This window comes from Vicugna pacos, chromosome 1 (assembly GCF_048564905.1).
Source record: "Vicugna pacos chromosome 1, VicPac4, whole genome shotgun sequence".
Taxonomy (NCBI): domain Eukaryota; kingdom Metazoa; phylum Chordata; class Mammalia; order Artiodactyla; family Camelidae; genus Vicugna; species Vicugna pacos.
Window position 1 is genome coordinate 14,087,106 of NC_132987.1, and position 21,117 is coordinate 14,108,222.

At 41.8% G+C, this 21,117-nt stretch overlaps 1 protein-coding gene across 9 annotated transcripts; it reads left to right on the plus strand.

Annotated features, from left to right (window-relative positions):
• The first annotated feature begins 95 nt into the window (after positions 1 to 95).
• CDV3 (CDV3 homolog) lies at positions 96 to 14,393 on the plus strand. 9 transcript variants are annotated; one of them, XM_072953747.1, is made up of 7 exons: positions 103 to 774; positions 1,519 to 1,595; positions 7,176 to 7,220; positions 9,201 to 9,346; positions 10,656 to 10,815; positions 11,998 to 12,047; positions 12,176 to 14,393. In XM_072953747.1, the coding sequence occupies exons 1-7, from the start codon at positions 514 to 516 to the stop codon at positions 12,181 to 12,183; spliced, it is 747 nt and encodes a 248-aa protein (XP_072809848.1). In that variant the 5' UTR covers positions 103 to 513; the 3' UTR covers positions 12,184 to 14,393. The 9 variants fall into 9 exon arrangements, with proteins under 9 accessions (XP_072809766.1, XP_072809848.1, XP_031533703.1 ...); XM_072953665.1 differs by having other exon boundaries at positions 96 to 774; positions 10,662 to 10,815; positions 11,998 to 14,393; XM_031677843.2 differs by having other exon boundaries at positions 11,998 to 14,393.
• Positions 14,394 to 21,117: the final 6,724 nt, after the last annotated feature.

Consider the following 21,117-nt stretch of genomic DNA (forward strand, 5'->3'; position numbering starts at 1 on the left):
GCCCTCCCCTCCACGCTCCCACAGCTGCGGGCGGAGCTAAGTACGCCGGCGCAGGGGCTGCCTCTCTCTTTTGGTGGCCCGCCCTCCCTCCTCCCCCTCCCTCCCCTCCCCATCCCCTCTCCCCTCCTCTCCGGGCCTGCGCGCGCGCGTCTTCCTCCTGCACGCGCCGCCACTACCCGAGCACTCTCGCCGGAGCCTCTGGCCCGCGCGTTCCTTTTCCTCTCCGGCTGCGGAGCGGGCGGGATCCTGCACCGCAGTCGCGGAAGCAGCGGCAGCTCGGCCGGACACGGGCAGCGGCGGCGGCGCGCGAGCCCCCAGGCGGACCGTACCACCGCTCACCAGCACGCGGGGGGAGCCGGCCGCCCCGCCGCACACGCCTCGACGACTCCGCGGGGCTGAGGCGTCGCCGCGCCCGGGAGCGTGATCGCCGAGCCGGCCTCGACCCCCAGCTCCGAGCCCCGCGGGCCGCGCCTGCCGGTGGCCCCACCCATCCGGGCCGAGGAGGCCGCGGCCATGGCCGAGACGGAGGAGCGGAGCCTGGACAACTTCTTCGCCAAGAGGGACAAGAAGAAGAAGAAGGAGCGGAGCAACCGGGCGGCGAGCGCCGCGAGTGGCGCCGGCGGGAGCAGCGGAGCCGCGGGCGCTGGCGGGAGCAGCGGAGCCGGGGGCTCGGCTGGCGGTGGGGCCCGGCCGGGCGACGGCGGGACCGCGGGCGCTGGGGCCCGGCCAGGCGACAGCGGGACCGCGGGCGCCGCCACCAAGGCCGTGACGAAGGTGAGGAGCCGGGAAGGGCAGGAGTCGGGGCCCGGGCCGCGCGCTTGCGCCCATGTGCCCGCCCCCGCCCGCCTGCCTGCCTGCCTGCCTGCCTACCTACCTGCCTGCGGGGAGCGTCCGGGAGGGGCCGCCGGGGGCCGGCCAGCGGGCGGACGGGCGCGGAGGCTGGCCACGTGACGCGGGCTTCTCACGGCGGGCTGGCTGGCTCTCCCCGCGGGACCCCCGCTCCCGTCTCATGTCGCCTGGCTCGAGCCAGGACGCAGGCAGGCAGCGGCACCCTCTCGGGGAAGTCGGTCCGGGTCCAAAGTGCCCAGCACAGAGCCGCATCTATCGAGTGACGTCTACTCTGAGTAACTGAGCGTTCTGACTTGCCAGTAGTCTGAGCTGCATTTTCTAACAATCACTTGTATGGCAGCTGTAATTGGCGCGACTTGGTCTCGAAGCCAAAAAGTCTCATGGCAACATTGAGCTAGACGTTTAGTTGTGGGATTGCTTCTTCATTCGGCTTTTCCGGGTTGCCTTTAAAGTAACAGGTCTCGTGAAGGAACCTGTTGGAAGTAACAGTGTTTGACTGCTGGACACGTTTGTCCTCCAGCCTAGTCGGCCTTGGAAATGAGCAAGGACTTTGGCCAGAAAACGAGTCCACACTTCAGGCTCCAGCCACTTGATCCCTTTTTATAGTCTGATAGTTGTTTTAGTTGTGTTTTTGCAGCTTTAATTGATCAAACAGTACATGTTTTACAGGATGAAGATGAGTGGAAAGAATTTGAGCAAAAAGAGGTTGATTACAGCGGCCTCAGAGTTCAAGCAATGCAAATAAGGTATGATCTGGTTACAGATGTGTTTAGATAACCCACAGGGTAGAAATTGTATGTTTGAGGTTTTTCAGCCCTGAAACAGCATCGCAGTAGACTTGTACTTTAGATATGCTTATTAGGACTCTAATGCATTGCCTATTCCTCCTTCTCCTCCTCCTCCTGCTGCTGCTCTCTCCGTGATGACAGTCCTTCTCCATGCTGATCAAATTGGCTGCCAACTCCAAAATCCTGTGAGAGCTTGCCTGCTTCAAATCTTAGTTAGGCCTTTTGGTTTTGGTTTTGGTTTTTTGGGGGGCAGAAGTAATTAAGTTTATTTTAGAGGAACCCAGTACCTTGTGTATGCAAAGCATGCGCCCTACACTTGAGCTATTTCCTTCCCTGCCCTTACCCCCCTTCCTTAGGCCTTTTATTTGAGCAGCTAAAATGGATTTTGTGGTTTCAAAATTTTTACTTTTAATATTAGTGGGTTGAACTTAGTTTTTCTTTTTGTTTCAAAAATAGCATGGGTGGTTTTCAGATCTCTGACAAGTTTTATATATATGTGTGTGTGTGTGTAATTGAAGCACACTTACAGGGAAATACAGATTTTCATATTCACACAGTGAAACCAACTTGTGTGATCTGCATTTAGGTCAAGAAGCTGAACATTTCTGGTAGAGAAGGCTCCCCTCAGAATCCCTTGTAGTCACTGTTTTTACCCTCAAATAACCACTATCCTAACACTAGTTTTCCCTAGACTTTTATAGGAATGGAGTCATAGTCTAAACATGTTATTTTTGAAGTTCAAGAAAACGGTAATTTCTGAAAATTGGTTTGGTTGGTTTGGAGGATTGGAAATTAACATTTTATCAAGTCCAAATATATGGTAGTCACATGAATTTTAGATTCATGTAAATAAATGTCATGTTCTGAGGGTCTTGTAGAAAAACCTGAATATATGGTGATGTGAATATATGGTTCCATTGGTTTAAGATTAAAAACACTTTATTGGCAGTTCCAAGAAATAAGTGATCCTGATGCACCGCCTCTCCGAAGTTTGCGGCTTACGACATTTGTTGGTCACCTACCATAGCTAGGTGTTAATGTCCTCAGTTCTTTCACATCGTTTCTTGAGCTTAACCAAAGTGAAACCTGATTGATAGTGGGGAACTTTTAGGAAATGCAGCTTTCCACACTTGTAATACTTTGTGGTGGTGTCAAGTAGAAGTGATTAGACGGGAGTTTTATTTCCAGCCACTTCTTGGCTTCCTTCGTGTGTTAAATGTTTTTGAAGAGGTGTAGTTTAGAAAATGCCCACTTTCTTTCTCCTGGGGCTTGACCTTTAAAAAATGGAGAAAGAGGGAAGGGAAGTTATTAAACAGCTATTTGTGGCTGTGTAACTGCCTGTGTGTTTGTTCCTCTGTTGTGCTGTAGAGTAAGGCTCTTGCTTGGCCTTTCCTGACTGCAGGCCTTGGGCTGCGTGTTCTCGCCTGGAAGACTTGAATGACTGGAAGGATAGTGCTCAGTCAGGTTGAACTTAACTGAGCAAGAGTAGCCGTTTCTGAGGGGAGAAGGCTTCAAGTTCATTGAACGTTGGAAATTGATTTTGTTATAATATGGATGATATTCAAACTGTCTGTACCTGTTTTTGTCATTGAATTTATATCCCATATCCACTCGGTTATTTTCTCCTTCATTTTTGGCTACTCATGAGTTGGTAAAACATTTCTTTTGGGGACAGGGAAGGTCATTAGGTCTATTTATTTATTTATTATTGTTATTATTTGTTGTTAGGTCTGTTGATTTATTAGGTTTTTTTGGTTGTCGGTTTTTTAATGGAGGTACTGGGGATTGAACCCAGGATCTCAAGCATGCTAAGCATGCTCTCTACCACTGAGCTGTACTCTCCCCCAAGACCAGCTTTTACATTGTGGGATTTTAATTTATTATGCTTAATCTCTAGTCACTGCTCCTAAGTGGCCATTCAGAGGTCTCTCTCTTACTAACACTGAAAAATATACATTCTTCAGGGAGATACTTTGTGGATCCTCAGTCACTTTGGAGTCTGGGGTCTATTTCCATTGCTTCATAAAGAAGGGGAATCTCACAGCTTCCAGGAGGAACCGCAGATGAGCCATATTCACCCCTGTGCTGTTCAGGGTCAACTGTGTGCTGAATATCATTGTAAACTTTGTATTAAATGTTCTTGACAGTGAAACTTGATAGAGTGGGGGTCCCTAAGGAAAAAGACATACTGGTTCAGTAGATTGGGAAACAGGTTATCCTACAAATAGGATGTAGTTGATAATGTGGCAAAAACATGGACTTTAGGGGGAAACAAACCCGGGCATTTTAGCCCTGCTGCTTATGTGTGACCTTAGACAAGTCACTTTACTTGTGAATGTTCTTACCTGCAAAATTGAGACTACTCAGAACTGTTCTGAGGATTTTGAAAGGGATGTTTGTAACACATTCACTTGGTTAATATTAATCATCTTGTCTTGAATTAGAACGACTTACTCGGGAATTTCTCTGCTGTTTAACCATGCGGCACCTGATTTATTAATACCAAGATGTGTGGAGAAGGGATAGTGGAGGCACACAGTAACTACCATGACTGAAGTCATACTGAATCAGTTCACTGTGGACTTAATAGGAGAACTTGACGTGTTCAGGTTGGCGTTAGTGTAGCCATACAGAAGTCCCTCTCACCTAGAGGTCTGGATTGTCTTATGTGGCTTAGTCTTACCTTTTGGGCAGAAGCTCTTAAGGGAAGAGAAATGAGATTTCTCTCTTCTGGGAAAGTGGGGGCAGTTATGCCTTTAATTTGTTGTTGTTTTCTATCCATGAGACAGGCAGCCTTACTATTTCACTGTGGGACAAGGGAAAATGGAACTTTGGAAATGGACTTAAAATATCTTGAAATTCTCTGTCAATAGTCTATTTTTTCTTCTCCAAACTTTCTGCTTTGAAAAATCACAAGCCTCAGGAAAGTCGCAGTAGCAGAATAAATACCCTTATACTTTTGACTTAGATCTGTCTACCAGTTATTTTTGCCACATTTGCTGTCTCGTTAGCTGCAGTTATTACATACAATCTTAAAAGTTCTTGGCACTAGTTCTTAGTGGTTTATTAGCATGCTGGACCTTTATCAAAGATAAGTGTGCGTTTGAAAAGGGGGAGGTTTTCAGTAGCAGCAAATGGTACTGCATTCATGCCCCAGCTCGTGTTTACCAACTAGCTCAGGATTTAAGTACAAAGAGTATTATGAGGTTATGTATCAAAGTTTGTGTCTAAGTTGATAAATCTTACTCATGGTTATGGCATTGTTCACAGACAGGTTCTGGGAGGAAACCATTGAGATGGTGATAAAAGAAGGGGCCCAGCGCTTGAACTTAGATCACTGGTTGATGGTAGTACGTCTGGGCCTCTCCCATCTTTAAAATGGATTTTGGGGAGAAAGATTTCATTTACTTGATGTTACTAACTGTTGAGCATTTGTCATGTTTCGATAAAAAATTGAGTCCTTGGAGCCCAGTGGTTTCTGGGACTCTTAAAAAAATCTAGACCTTTAAACCCATTAGTTAGAGCTAGTTAAGTTGTCCTTTGAAGAAATTACCCCAGCTCCAAGCTGGATTCACCATAGCAAATTCGTGTGACTACTGTGTGCCAGACTGTTGGGCATTGTGGGCATCATTGTGGGTCTTGGAGTTGTAAAAAATAACTCATACTCTGCTGAACGCCAGTAGATCATTTCAGTAATGTGTAGGGGCTGTCGAGTCCAGGAGCGAGGCTACCGGGAAGGGGTCAAGAGTCCTTGGACGAGATGCAGTGACATTTCAAACTGCTAGGCATAGCTCATTGGGCCATTTCTGTCTCCCCACTTTACTGTTGTAACTGTGGTTGGATAAAGGGGTCAAAAGAATGGAGCTGCCCAGCATGCTAGCAGAAGTGCAGTCAAGTCTGCGTTTGTTTTAGCTGCTTCCCCCCTTGTGTTGGGAAAGGGAGAGTTAGGATGCATAGATTCTCCTGTAATGTCCATTGAGATAAGGAGGTAAGAATGTTGTGTTCTTTATAAATACACTGCTGTAGGATGTGTGGTTCTGATAGTCTTACTAAAGAAAGTGAATTTCTTAAAGCTGAAGATTCAGAAAATCTCTGTATCGTGTCTTACAGAGCTATAAAGAGATAAAATCAAATAAGAGGCAGTCTGAAAAAAGATAGGTCCTAGAGTCCCATTGACTTGGCTCTCCTACTTTGGAGCCCTGGGGAAGGTACTTAAATGCCTGAATATCAGTTTCCTTGTATGTACAATGTGTCTTCTCCCTGCCTTGGTGTTACTGCAAGGTTTAACTTTGCAAAGCTGGCCATGGTAGATACTCAGTAAATACTGCCTTTTCTAGCATTGTCATTCCCCCATCCCACCAATAGTGCCTTACAGATTTATGCATATTTAAGACAGTATACTGTGAATTTACAGTAATACTGTAGTTTTCAAAGCATCTAATTTAGCTGATGAGAAGCTGTATGTTATATCTGGGTCAAACACCAAATTTTAGCCTAATTGTTTTCTGTGGAAAATTTCTTGCAACATGTTTATGGTTTTCTTGCTCTGGGATTTGGAGATTGGACATTTTCTGGAATATGCGAATAGGAAAAAGTAATAGGATATTTAAATCACATCTATCCTGCTGTTGGTACTATGACATTTTGGCAAGATCTTAGGATCTGTGGACCTTATTTCCCTCTGTTGGTTGAAGTATTTTGACTAGGCAATTTCCAGTGTTTAGTTTAGCTAATACTTTAGAATCTTAAGAAGCCAAAATACTAAGTTGTCTTCTTGTGCCTACTAAAAATACGCAGTCCCTCTAAGTAAAACAAACCACTCTTATTTTTTAGCAAAAGCTTATAATCTAGAAGTATTTTAGATTTGTGATTATTCATTTCTTTGCTTCTGAGGGTGAAAAAGGGATAAACACGAGACAATAAAAGAATTTTACCTGGGACTCAGCATTCCATCAGAACAAATTGGAGTTTTTCTTCAAATTTTCTTTGCAGATTAGGAAAACATTGTTTTTATTTTTTTTTTTTTAGAACATTTGAAGAATATAACAGCATGAAGAAATTTGTAACAGTGATTCATAATCCCTTCTTAGGGGTAATCAGTAGTAAAATTTTTTGGTTTTCAGTTGTTTATTGCAAACTGATAGCTCTGGAGTTTAAACATATTAACCATCTCAGAAAGTGCCACGAAGGCACTTAATCTTCGTGGGGACCTTTCCTGGCATGTGTTGGGTTGCTGGGTCGTTGCTAACTACATAGGCAGTGAGGTAACACCAGTGCCTTTAGTCATGAACCAAGCCAATTACATTATCGTGCTGATTACATCTGTGTAGCTTTAGAAGTGGACAACGTCAAAAATTCTTTTTGGATAATTCCCACATTTGGATACCACTTTTAGACCCCTAGATAAATTATGACAGACCCTTACCATTCTACTTAAAAGCTTTAGAAAACAGTCATACAGCTTGGTGTACATTTTAAAAGAACATGGTTTCATGTTGGTTTTTTCTAAATAAAACTTTTTTTTTTTTCCTGTTACAGAGGTGGTACCTGTGCTGCTTGTGTGAAAACTCAGATATTAAAAAGGCATGTAATAGCGAACGCTTACAGCGCTTACTGTGTGCCAGGCACTGATCTCAGCACTTTGTAGCCATTAACTCAGACTTCATAACGGGGCTGTAATCCCCATCTTACATATAGGAGACAGAGGCCTACAGAAATCGGGTGCCAGACTCCATCCCCCGGCTAGTAAATGGCAGAGCGGGTGTCCTGAACCAGGCAGTCTGGCTTTAGAATCTGCTTGTAACTGCCTCCTGCATGATGAAGAGAGTCATGCCTTCTAGCACCCACTTATTTTAACATTTAAAAAAATCATTCTGGATGTCTTCCTAGTTATATTAGGTGCATAAATTTTGTTTTAGTACACTGTTGGTTTATATGACGTGAAATATTACTTCCCTGTTAGTATAGGCCTGTCATTTTAAATAGCTGTATAGTCTTAAGTAAAATCTTACTATAAATGCAGATAGAAGATAAGTTCATTCCCCTCTGCCCTTCTTGTTGCCACCGTAGGCTTTTAAATTCTGGACTCGCCTCTGGTGGTTGGGCAGTGTATGATGCTACCATTATCTAAGTGTCTTTAAAGGAGACCATTTGCTATTCAAGAAATTTGTCTTATATCCAGAATTTGTCTTGTTTTAATATAAATGACAGAAAAGCACCCTTAGATGTCATTTTGCACAAGCCAAGAGAGGCCTTGATGTTGCCGAGGTCACAGTCAGGGCAGGAGTCACATGTACATTGTCATTGCCGTGATCATGGATCAGATATCAAAAGGAGAAGACGTCTGAGTGGAAGGCCGGGGACAGAGCTTTAGGCAACAGCATGTTTTTGTTTATTTTTAGTAGAGAAAAGGGTAGTGAGAATGGTGAAGGCGGTTGATAAGCTGAAGACCTAGGAAACACCACCGCTGTCTCGGAAACTAGTCCAGGGAAAAGGTTGGTGGTCTGTGCCAGATGCGTCATCTGCAAGGGCAAAGAGTTGCAAAAAAGGAAGTTTGATCTGGCACTTAACTCTGTGCTGTCAAGCCGGCAGTATGTGCTTGATAATTTAGAACATTCAAGTTACGTAAAACGGTAATAAGTAATCCAGCACAAGGAGAAATAACCAAAGATACTTTTGGAGAGATTACAGACTTCTGACTCAAGTCAATTTAAGAATAAAGAAATAAATTGGCATTAAATAAAACAGTGCAGGCAGTTTTAGAATGGTGTATTGCCACTGAGGAAATATTTTGCATTTATAATGACTAGTAAGACAAAGACTGAATTTTTGTAATCTCTTCTTTAAATGGGTGACACATCTCTGATGTTAGGGACTAGCTCTGTGTATTCCCTGTGTCTAAACAGTGGAGACTAATAAAATCTAAGTGCTGACGTAAATACTCAACACTGAATTGTTTTCCTCTGTTAGAATGGGAATTAATTTTGAGAGTATTTTGTAACATGTAGTAAAGGGATTAGCAAACGAAATTATATAATTTTTAAAAACCATTCATTTGATCACTAAAAATATGCTTACCATAAATGCCTGTTTGTACACTTTGATCCTAGAAAAATCTGTTTTCTAAAAATTGTACTTTTAATCCTTCAAGTTGCCTGTTTCTCTATATTTCACGTTAAATTGACCTCTCTCCCCTCCCTCAGTAGGGGCTGCTATAAATAATCATGCATATTGTTATAAGCCTGGCATGTCAGTATGTTAAATATTTCTAGATGTTCTTGAGTATATGAAGTTTGCAAAAAGGGAAATGGAGACTATTAGACCAAGTAATTTCCTGAACCTTTTTTCAGCAACCAGTCCCACATGCAGTTAAGTTGAAGTCCCAGTGCATAAAATAAATTCCCTCTTTTTCTCTCTTTTTTTTTTTAAACGAGTGAGGCATTTGGACTTAAAGGGGTACCTCCTCCTGGGTCATACAGATAGGCATTGATAGAACTAAGGATTTGGACTGGCAGGTTTCCTGGTGTTTCTGCAATTGAATTCATTTGTTTGCTTTTCCAATAGTGAAAAGGAAGAAGATGAAAATGACAAAAGAGAAGATCCAGGTGATAACTGGGAAGAAGGTGGAGGCGGAGGCGGCGGTGTAGAAAAATCTTCAGGCCCCTGGAACAAAACCGCTGCGGTACAAGCACCTCCTGCTCCAGTAGTTGGTAATGTGAATACTTGATTTTCATAAAGATGTCTGTTTATATATAATTTTACATACAATCAGCTTTCAACCAAATGCATGCTTGCCCTGGGTGAGTGAGGTTTCCATTCCTGGGGGAGAGATTTGTAAGACTTTCACATCCTAAATAAAGGAATTGGAAGTTAAGATACACGCTTTTCTGTAGGCTGCTTAAATCTGTAGGTAAACTAACTTCCCAAATTTACAGTTTTTAAGCATTTTTTTAAATTTTGGACAGCTGACTAAGGAATACTGGGTCCCTGTGTTTCACCTGTGTTAGTCTTTTTTCCCTCCTATTCCCTGTTTTACTCTGTCTTGAAGCATGAATTCTCAGAAGAGTGAATTTCATCACTCCCAGGGGCTGAAAAGTGGTTCTTGGGGGTGAGGGGAAGTGTGGGTGGGTAAAGAAATCTTAGACGTTACAAAGGTTTGTGGTGCATCAGAGGGCCAGAGTGTGTAAACATATGTGCAGTGTATCTGGTATAAACATGCCTTGGTGCGGCAGGTGGGGCAGTGCTCTTGAGGAAAAAGATCTAAAAAGGCTCCTTAGGCAATAATGAGAAAAATTTGAGAAATATTGCTGTAATGCATACCCATTATTTTATGTAGAATAATGAATAACAAATCACCCCAAATATTACTGTCAGAGACCACAGATTACTACTATACGTCAATTTTAGGGAGGAGTAAATATTAAATTTTTCATTTTTCTTTGTAGCCGCATTACATTTGGGCTAATAAATGACATAGCTGTTCATTTGCAATGAAGCTTTTGATTAGTGGAAAACATGTATAAAACACTGAACCCATATTGAGGATGCGGGGGGATGATTTACAGGAAGAAGCTGGGAGGCTCTGTCCCCAAAATGTTGGCTGAGGTACAAGACTTGGGGCTGTTCAGCTGTGTTTTTCCCCTTTTTTAACCAGAAAATGAAAGAGGAAGGACCTCACAGCTCACTGCTGTAGAAGTGGTGCTATTGTGAAAGGCAGGCCCCGAAGAGGCCTGTCTCCCAGGACCAGCAGATTTCTTTCCCACTTCCAATAAGTTGACTTAACATAACTCATTTTACGTGGATAATTAAAATTGTACATGGAGGAGAAATTAGAAGACTACCCTCGAAAAACAGGCTTTCACTTTGACATTTCCTCAGGTGACTTTCCTTCTGTTGTTGAGACCCTAATGCTGGTGTTGGTTTTTTCCATAATTTGTTAGATGGTCAGGAATTCAGGAGTAGCTTATTAAAATGCCAAGCACTTGAATCATTTCCCTATAAACTATTATAAATTGTTAGTTACAGAAACCCCAGAACCGACAATGACTAGTGGCGTGTATAGGCCCCCAGGGGCCAGGTTGACCACAACAAGGAAAACACCACAAGGACCACCAGAAATCTACAGCGACACACAGTTCCCGTCCCTGCAGTCCACTGCCAAGCATGTAGAGAGCCGGAAGTAAGTACTCTGAGTATTGTGTTTGTTTTGGAGCCCTGTTCCTTTTACCAGAGAGTGGGGTGTTGGGGGTCTGAAAACCCCCCTGGGGGGCTACAGGAAAGCCCAGGCTGCAGCTGAGAGGCAGCTGAGGATTAGCGTGGGACTTCTGCGCAGGACTTGGGGGGAAGTGGGTGAGGGCCCTGGAGGGGGCGACGAGAAAGAGCATCAAAGACTTCATCTGCAGAAGTTTCTCGTGTCCCAGGTGTATGTTCTCTAGCTGTGACAAGTCTCCTCTAGTTAGAATTCTTCATATTGAGTATATTATTGCTGCTTCTGTGTTCATTGTAACTAGAAAAGTCAGAGCAGTATTTTATTGTATTCCCAATTAATGTGAGTAGATGAAAGATGTTGGCATTTATAAATCTAATATTAAAAATAATCTTATTTCAGCAGGTACTTAAAATGAATGCTACCTGGAGTTAAATGACCACATATGGCACATCCACATCTTATTTAGGGACATGCATTTTTTAAAAAGTAAATAAAATGGGAAGAAGTGTAAATGACATCAGATGGAAATACTGCTTTTTGGGTGGCTTTTAAATTAAATTCCCAGCCTTTTTGCCTCTTTGAGAGCACAGCTGGCCTGAATTTAAACCTCCACTTTTTCTTGCTCCTCTGCCCTGCAAAATAAGGGGCAGTGATTTCACCACACTCATCTCTATCTGATCCACTCGTATGAAGTGTAAGTGAGGTGAGGTCACTGAATAAGGAGTAAAATTTTACTTGAATGAGAAACTTGTTGGCCTTACTTATGCATAAAGAGAGATAGATGTATTGTCTATTATTTTCTGAGAGTAAAAGTGAGTCTTAGAAGGAACCACCGTGTCATTAGACAGCTTTTTAACTTTCCAGTTGTCTTGAAGTTGGTCCCAAAATAGGTGTTCAGTTAATAGTATCAAGCAGATTTGCTGCCATAGGAAAATAGGACCATAGCGCTTCAGTACAGTATTCTCTATTTTTTGTTCAATTGAAGCCTTAAAACTGATTTTGATAAGGATTTTATACACCAGTTTTCCCCTCCTGTCCCTTCGTCAAGATTTTTCCAAGGGGTGGCTTTTTTTTTTTTAATTCAAGGAAGGATGTTTTCAAAACAACGCAGTGAAAAAGAAACATTTACTGATTACATTTCTTTTCCCTTAGGGATAAAGAAATGGAGAAGAGCTTTGAAGTAGTAAGACACAAAACTAGAGGTAGGGATGAGGTTTCAAAAAACCAGGCCCTTAAACTGCAGCTAGACAACCAGTACGCTGTGCTTGAGAATCAGAAATGCAGCCACACACAGTACAATTAAGGAATGGTCTTTGCTAACCCTTCTAAGGTAACTAGACCACAGCTAACCACCACGGACAGCCATCCATCGTCTGATCTCTGCTGGACCTACGACTGATGCAGACCACTCAGTACACGTGACCGGCCCTATTGCACTTGGAAGTTTAAAGTGTCATAACTGTTCTTTGTGTGTATTGGATTTAGGGGGATTTTTGTTGTTACATAAATGCGTGAACTAGATTCAGCCGTGTTCTTTCATAATTACTCTGCAAGTACAAAAAAATCAAAAACTGCAGCCAGTGGTCATTTCAAAATCTTTTTATGTTCAGATACTGAGCCTTCGTAAGGGTTGACTACCTCAGATTTGCTGCACTCATTGTGGACTTCATGTGGATCACAACTTCTGGATAAGGTTACAGCTATTAAGTGTCGATGTGAAACTTGAAACCAGCTCTCCTGGATTCCTATCAGAAATCCTGCAGAAAGTCAGCCATCTGGGTTCTGATCTGCTGTAAAAGATGAAGATTTAAGTGACCTTAATTAACCTGTCCTGTGCCCCAACCATAAGGAATACTCTGTAGTGGGCTGTGGCTATATTAGAAATCCTGGAACATGCCGCTCTCAAAAGAACTGATGTGTTCAGATTATCTGCGTAGGGCTGTGATTTATAATTTAAACTTTGAGTTGTATTCTGAGGTTACCACAGATTAGATTCAACCAAACGCCGGTCCACCCAAGGTGGGTATAGGGGTGGGGGGAATAATCTTGTTTCTTTTAGTAATTTTTTATTTTGGTAGTGCTTTTTCTGTGTTCTATATTAAGGCTTTTTTTTTTTTTTTTTTTGCTTTGACTTGGAATAATTTCTTTGACAGCGCATATTGCTTGGTTAAGTAACCTGAAATATGCATTAGAGTTGTGAAATGTCTCATGAATTTGCCAATCTCTTGAGTGGAACCAAATAGCCTTTGGTGTAAAGGGCAGTGGATGCAGGAGGCGCTACTTCAGGTGCTGCTAAAGCCTCCTCTAACCAGGTCTAAATTGTGTGGTAAACTGCAGTTTACTAAACTAAATTGTATAGTAAAGAGTGGTTTCTGCTCAGGCCGAGGGATCCACTGACCTGTCCTTACAAATTCAAAGCAACGTGAGCAGAACCTCAACCCCAAACCCACTTAAGTTTCATGGATCTTGCAGGATCTTTGGCAAGAATTCCAGATGTATTTGTGCCCCAGTGTTAAGGTATTGGATAGTCTGTAGACGCAGTGATTGTCCCAGCGTAGCTTTTTGTTACCAGGCTTCCGGTGTGTCTTTAATGTTGTTCACTTGGAGAGTCAGGGGCAGAAGACAGGTGATGTAGCACTTCTGTTTTTAATAATTACAGCTTAAACTATCCAGTAATTTTTAGTCCTGAAAAGGGGCGTCAGGAAGCTACCCAGGATTACTGAGAAGTCTCTCCATCTGATGAGACAGTCTGGTAATTTTCCTAGTTTTGTATCTTTGGTTCAATAGAAATTTTTCAAAGTGGCATGTGACCACTTGATGCAGAGTCTGGGTTTCTCTATAATAAATCCCTTTGCCAAATGTAGGAGTTGCAGACTTGCTACTGGCAAGAGTGAAGCAGATGGGTGAGTAAAACTAGCCTGATGGGGGAGCATTTTCCTCTAGGAGTTCAATCTTGATACAAGTGTCAGTGCACACTCCTAGGAGGGTGACGGTGCCACCTGACAGGGCCTGCCAGCCATATCTGGGCAATAATATTGGCATTATTTGAGGTGGCAGGCAGGATGCCTACCTTCTGGTGGGTTTGGGTGAGTGGCTGAGCCAGCCAGAGAGATTGGATGACTGAGAAACAAGGGATTCTTGGTTATACTGAAGACTTCATTTGGGAACCAAAAATCTGAAATAATCTCTTGGACTTTGAGCCACGTATTTCCCCTTAAGAGTAATGTGGTTTTTTCCAGCAAAATTTTGTTGAGGGTTATGTTATTAAGAAATGAACTGAGATTAATATGTGGAAGTGTTATTTAATGGCATACTGGCCCTAAAAATCTGAAGACCTGCAGGAGATTTAAAAATCCCAACCCTTGTTGTAACTTTTTTTTTTAAAGATTTTGAAATTACCAAAATGCACATGAATCAAGTTTTAATATACTATATGATGGGTGGGTGTGGCTGTCCATTGTACCATTTCTTTCTTTGAATTCTCAGGCATGGTTTGGCAGTGCAAGAACTCTGTAACATTAACAAATTCAATAAAGTAAATATATGGACTTTGGAGTCTGGTGGTTTTTACTCTTAACTGGTAACTTATCCTGGCGAATTGATGTCCTGCCTCCTTGGCTGTAAGAGGATGATAATATTCTCATCCCAGGAGTGAACTTTCCTTGTGAGAAATGTTTGCAGAGAACTCTTAATGTTAAAAAACCGTACCTGGAATGAAAGTGGCTGTGAAGCTGTGATGAATCTTCTTTTCCAAAGATAAACATTGAAATGTACTCTGGTCTTCATTACTGTATTAAATTTTGTTATCTTTAGCCATGGCAGGGCAATCTACGATCTCTACTATGTAATTTAAGATTTGAGGCCTTGTGCTCTGAGAAGCTTATAAACTTCTCAAATGAGAGCTATTTTAAACTTCAGGATTTAGTCTGGATTATAGTTACTAAATTTCTGAACTAGACAAAGTACCCCTCCCCCCCGCCAGGGTAATTAGGTTTACTTATTTGTTTCATTTTTAGAGGCGGTACTGGGGACTGAACCCAGGACCTTGTGCATGCTAAGCGTGCACTCTTACCACTTGAGCTATACCCTGTCCTCTCAACGTCATATTTGATTGAAGTTAAATTTTTTTGGAAATTATCAGAAGTCAGATATAAGTGTTTTTTAACTGAACTATTCATTTTGGAATGTAAGTATACATGTGTGTAAATATTTTTCATGCCCATGACTCTTGTAACTGGAAATGCTTGTTAATTTCCCTCACCTATTTCACTCAGCCCCACTCCCCCACCTCTGGCAACCACATGTTTGTTGTCTGAATCTGTGACTCTGTTACTTTGTGGTAGTATTCTGTTGTACATGTGTAACGCATTCTCTTCATCTGTTGATGGACATGTAAGTTGTGTCCCTGTCTTGGCTATTTATTGTAAATAATGCCACAGTGAACACAGGAATGCGTGTATCTTTTCAAATTAATGATTTTGTTTTCCTTGGATAAATACCAGGAGTGGAATTGCTGGATTGTATGATAGTCGTGCTTTTAATTTGTTTGAGGAACCTCCATACTGTTTTCCATAATGGCTGCAGTAATTTACACTCTTATCAGCAGTGCATGGGGACTCCCTTTTCTCCACATCCCTGACAATACTTGTTACTTGTCTTTTTTGATGATAGCCATTCTCAGATGTGAGGGGATATTGTGGTTTAGGTTTGTGTCTCCCTGATGATGAGTGATGTTGAACATCCTTTCATGTGGGAAACCCTTTCATCTTTGGGAAAATGTCTTTTCGAGTCCTCTGTCCATTTTTTAAATCAGGTTGTTTTGTTTTTCTCTGAGGAACTGTAGGAGTTCTTTGTATATTTTGTTGAATGTTAACTACTTATCGGATTTATTTTCTGAAAATACCTTCTCCCATTCTGTTGGTGGCCTTTTCATTGTGTTGGGTAGTTTCCTTCACTGTGCAGAAGCTTTTTAGGTCAATGTAGTCCCATTTGTTTATTTTTGCTTTTGCTTCCCTTACCTAAGGAGACATCAAATATATATATATATATACATTCATTCCTAAGAGCAGTGGTAAAGAGCCACTGCCTATGTTTTTTCTTCTAGAAGTTCTATGGTTTCAGGCCTTGTATTTAAGTCTAATCCATTTTGAGTTTGTTTTTTTATATGGTGTGAAAAAGTAATCGATTTGATTCTTTTGCGTGTAGCTGCCCAGTTTCCCACATCATTTATTAAAGAGGCTGTCTTTTTTCCTTCACATATCCTTTGTCATAGATGAATTGACAGGATAAGTGTGGGTTTGTTTCTGGGCTCTCTAGTCTGTTCCATTAATCTGTGTGTCTGTTTTTGAGCCAGTCCCATACTGTTTTGATGACTCTACCTTGATAGTGTACTTTGAAATCAGGGAGCATGTTACCTCCAGGTCTGTTCTTTCTCAAGATTTATTTTGGCTATTTGGGATCATTTGTTTCCATACGAATTTTAGAATTATTTGTTCCAGTTCTGTAAAAAAATACTGGTAATTTTTGTTAGGGATTGCACTGACTCTGTAGATTGCCTTGAGGAGTATGTTCATTTTAACAAGTTTCTTCAATCCACAAGCATGTATCTTTCCATCTGTTAGTGTCATCAGTTTCTTCATCACTGTGGTATAGCTTTGTCAGTGCACGTCTTTCGCCTCCTTAGATTTATTCCTAGGTATTTTATTCTTTTTGGTGCAACTGTAAATGGGATTTCTCTTTCTGATAGTTGTTAGTGTAGAGAAATGCAATAGATTTCTGTGTATTAATTAATTTTGTATCTTGAACTTTGCTGAATTGACTGATGAGTCCTAACAGTTTTTTTGGTGGCGTCTTTAGGGTTTTCTTTATAGGATATGTCATCTGCAGACAGTGACAGCATTACTTCATCCTTTGAAAATTGGATTCCCAGAGGTCTCTTAAATTGTCTTCTTTTTTGTTGTTGTTGTTCAGCTTGGGTGATTTCCACTACTCTGACTTCAAGTTTGCTGATCAGTTCCTCTGTTTCATCTAATCTGTCGATTCCTTCTAGTGTATTTTTTTCCCCACGTATTACCGAGTCTTCTTTATATTTTCTAACTCTTTGTTAAACTCACTGTGTTCTGAATTCATGGAGCATTTTTATGATAACTGCCCTGAACTCTTTACTAGGTAGATTGTTTTTCCACTTCATTTAGCTCTTCTGGGTTTTTATCTTGTTCCTTCATTTGAAATACATTCCTCTATTTCCTCATTTTTCCTAATTTGCCGTTTTTATTTCTGTGTATTAAGTAGGTCAGTAATGTTCCCTGATCTCGGAGGAGTAGCCGTATGTCCCATGTGTCCCAGCAGCACACTCCCCTCTGGTCACCAGATCTGTATGCTCTTGGGGTGCCTGCTGTGTGAACGTGGGGGCCCTGCTGTGGTGGCGGGGCAGACTACCGTGGGCACGCTGGTAGGCATGACTGGCCCTGGCCTGGTTGGTTACCAGGTCCTGCCTAGTGCAGAGGCCACCAGCCACTGGTAGGGCTGGTTCATGGGCAGCTGGCTTTGGGGGCCTGGGGTGGCTTCCAGGCTGATTCCAGCCTGCTGGTGGATAGGGCCAGGGCCCAGGGCTAGCGCTGGCACACTGGTGGGTGGGGCCAGGGTTCAGGCTGCTGGCCGAGGGGCCCAAGGTGTGTCAGAGCTGTTGCCCACCCACTGGTGGGCGAGGCTGGGTCAAGGGCTAGAGCTGGCCCACTAGTGGGCAGAGCTGGGTCCCATGGTCCCTGGCTATAGGGTACCAGGGTTCTGGAGTGGGTATCAGACCACTGGAGGGGGGGCCCAGCTCCTGGGTTCTCTGGTGTGTGTGGGGCCAGCTCCCAGGGCACTGGAGCCCTCAGGGACCTATGGCTATTTCCAGCCTGCTGGTGATTAAAGCTGTGTCCCCATGCAGCTAGAGGCTTGGCTTGCGGGGCCCCAGGACTGGTGCCAACAGGTTGGTGGGTGTAGTTAGGTTCCCATACTAATAAGCTAGAGGGAGGATTCCAAAATGGCGCCTGCCAGGACCAGTAACCTTGTGGTAGAATGAGCAACCGAAAGGACTGCCACCAGCCACTAATGTTAACAATTTATTATTTGGTCATTCTTCATACTTGACTGAGATTTTTCTCAACCGCCCTGTTTAATAGAACACGCACAAAAACTCACTTCCTATCACTTTCCTCCTTTAAGTTCCTCCATAGTTTTTTTTTACCAACTTTTTTTTTTCTGAGGTAAAAGTCACCCTTTTAAAGTGTACCACGAAAATGTGTATTTTGAAAGTTACACAACTGTCACTACTTTTAATTCTGGGATGTTTTCCTCATCCCGCATAGAAATCCCATATCCATGAGGAGTCCTTTCCCACTTCCCTTCAAATCCCCAGCCCTAGGCAACAGCTATTCTTTTTCTCTGTAGATTTCTCTGTTCTGGACATTTTATATTAACAGGGCTATAGAATATGTGGTCTTTTTTTGACTGGCATCCATTCATCAGTTGATGAATATTTGGGTCATTTCTACTTTGTCCTTGTTATGAATAATGCTGCTATGAAGTTTGATGTACAAGTTTTTGTGTCAACATGTTTTTCAATTCTCTTGGGTATGTATCTAGGAATGAAATGGCTGGGTCATAGGGTAACTTTTGAGTAGCTGCCAGACCCCTTTCCAAAATGGCTTTGCAATGTCTGAGGGTTTTGATTTCTCCATATTTCCATAACTACTTGTTACCTGACCTTTTTAATTCTAGTCATGCCAGTTGGCGTGAAGTGGTATCTCATGGTTTTGAGTTGCATTTCTGTAATGATCAGTGATGTTGAACATCTGTTCATGTGCTTATTGGCTATTTGTATGTCTTTGGAAAAACTCATCTATTCAAATCCTTGGCTAATTTTTTAATTGAATCTTTTATCTTTTTATTATTGAGTCACTAGAGTTCTTTATATATTCTAGATACTAGTCCCCTCATCAGATACGTAATTTGCAAATGTTTTCTCCCATCTCCACTTTCTTAATAGTATCTTTTGAAGCACAAAAGTTTTTAATTTTGATGAAGGCAACTTTATCCTTTTTTTTGTTGCCTGAGCTTTGGGTGTATCTAAGACATCATTACCTAACCAAGGTCACAAAGATTTATGCTTGTTCTAGGGGTTTTGTAGTTTAACTCTTTCATTGAGATCTTTGATCCATTTTGAGTTAGTTTTTGAATATGGTATGAGGTAGTCTGACTTCATTCTATTACACACGGATATCCATTTGTCCAGCATCATTTTTCGAAAAGATTTCTCCATCAAGACTCCTCCATTTTGCACACTAAACATCTTATTTCTCTCCCTCTACTAGAATGTGAAATTGGTTTGATTAGAAACATGGTAAGTGGAGAGTGTATAGTTCAGTGGTAGAGCACATACTTAGCATGCATGAGGTCCTGGGTTCAATCCCCAGTACCTCCATTAAAATAAATAAATTAGACCTATTTATCTCCCCCTCAAAATTAAAAAAAATGTAATAAAAAAAGAAACGCATGGTAAAGGACGACAGGAGTTTGGGAGTGTGGGACAGGAGTTGGGGAGAGAGGTCAGGCTGTGTGGTAGACTGATCAAAGGATTGAGGTCAGAATATTACACAGAGGAGACAGTTTAAAGGGATAATCAGAGCTAGAAAGGAGAATCAAGGAAGTAGAGACTCATATACACAGATAATCTAATAACTAGTGTCCTGAAAATGCAGGTGTGTAACAGTTTGAATTCATCACCCAGCTGCTGTGACTCATGGAATAGTGGGGTCTGCAGAATACAGGCAAGTTATGAATTGCTTCTCAAGCTTCATATAAGGTAATGAATAGTATAAAAGGAATATTAATCAAAGAAAAATAACGGCTTTAAGTGAGTGTTTTTATTATCTAAGAACAAATGAGAGGGATTATGTTCACATCAAGAATTTAGGATATATATACATGTGTGTATATGTGTACATATACTAATTATATATAATCATTAAGGCAGTTTAAGCCTTTTGAAATTGTAGCCCAGGTGAGAACCAGAATTTTAGATGCAGTAACACAAGCTGGGCAGAGCTCTTATCTCACCTGTGTATACCCTCCCCGCTGAACAGCCTCTCCCACCTGCACTCTGCAGGGATCCAGTCAGTGCAGGCAGCAAGAAGCATGTAAGGATAAGATCTTTGTCTCCAAATATGATGGAAGATACTGTGTAAGTGTGACGGAAACGGCACCCATAGTCTTTCTTAATCAGTGATAGTCTTGAGCAGACAGATTAAGCGTCAGGTGAGAGGTTGGGTCAACAACTGAGGAGGCAGCAACTATCCCTCTAAAAGAGGTAGCAGATTCAACAGAGGGGATGACTTAATACTGCAAATATTTAGTGTGATATTTTACATTTTGCTGTGACAATTTAGGAAACGTCGTCTTCTGTTTTTGTTTTTTCATTAAACCTGAGCAGTTTTTGAACCCAAGCTCTGAGGTTTTAAATCTTAAATCAGGGTATTTTACCTTTTCTTGCTTTGTTATGACAAAAATGTCTGGCAATAATTTTCTACACCATCTCTCTCTTTTTTAATTGAAGTAACAGTCAGTTGCAATGTGTCAGTTTCTGGTGTACAGCATAATGTCTCAGTCATGCATATATACACATATATTCCTTTTCACTTTCTTTTTCATTATAGCTTACTACAAGATATTGAATACAGTTCCCTGTGCTATACAGAAGAAATCTTTTTAAATCCATTTTATATATAGTAGTTAGTATTTGCAAATTTCGAGCTCCCAGTTTATCCCTTCCCACCCCCTTTACCCCTGGTAATCATAAATCTTATGATTTCTGTTTTCTACACCATCTCTTAATTCCTATTCTATAACTTTACCTTCCCCTAACCCCCCAGAACACTCAAACTTCAATTTTTAATCTTTTTGTGTAGGGAGGCAAGTTGTACAAAATAAACTATTAATCATTTTGAGTGTGAGAATATGGAAACTAAATCCTCAGGAGAGACTTTGTGTCCTTGATTTTGAACTCCTAAGTTTAGACACTATATCATCCTTTAGAAAGACTGCAGCTGAAGTTTTTATCTTACAGAAATTTTCTTTGTAAGAACTGAGGCATCTCAACGGGTTATGTCCACGGTTCTCAAACTGCTGCATTTTGGAATAGCCTGGAGATTTTTAAAAATACTTTTGCTGATTCCCACTCCCAGGCATTCTGATAGAATTGGTGTAGGGTGTGACCTGCACACAGGGATT

Coding starts and splice junctions, on each gene's coding strand:
- CDV3 (XM_031677843.2), top strand. CDS start 514: ATGGCCGAGACGGAGGAGCGGAGCCTGGACAACTTCTTCGCCAAGAGG. Junction 775..1,518: donor CCACCAAGGCCGTGACGAAG/GTGAGGAGCCGG, acceptor CATGTTTTACAG/GATGAAGATGAGTGGAAAGA. Junction 1,596..7,175: donor GTTCAAGCAATGCAAATAAG/GTATGATCTGGT, acceptor TTCCTGTTACAG/AGGTGGTACCTGTGCTGCTT.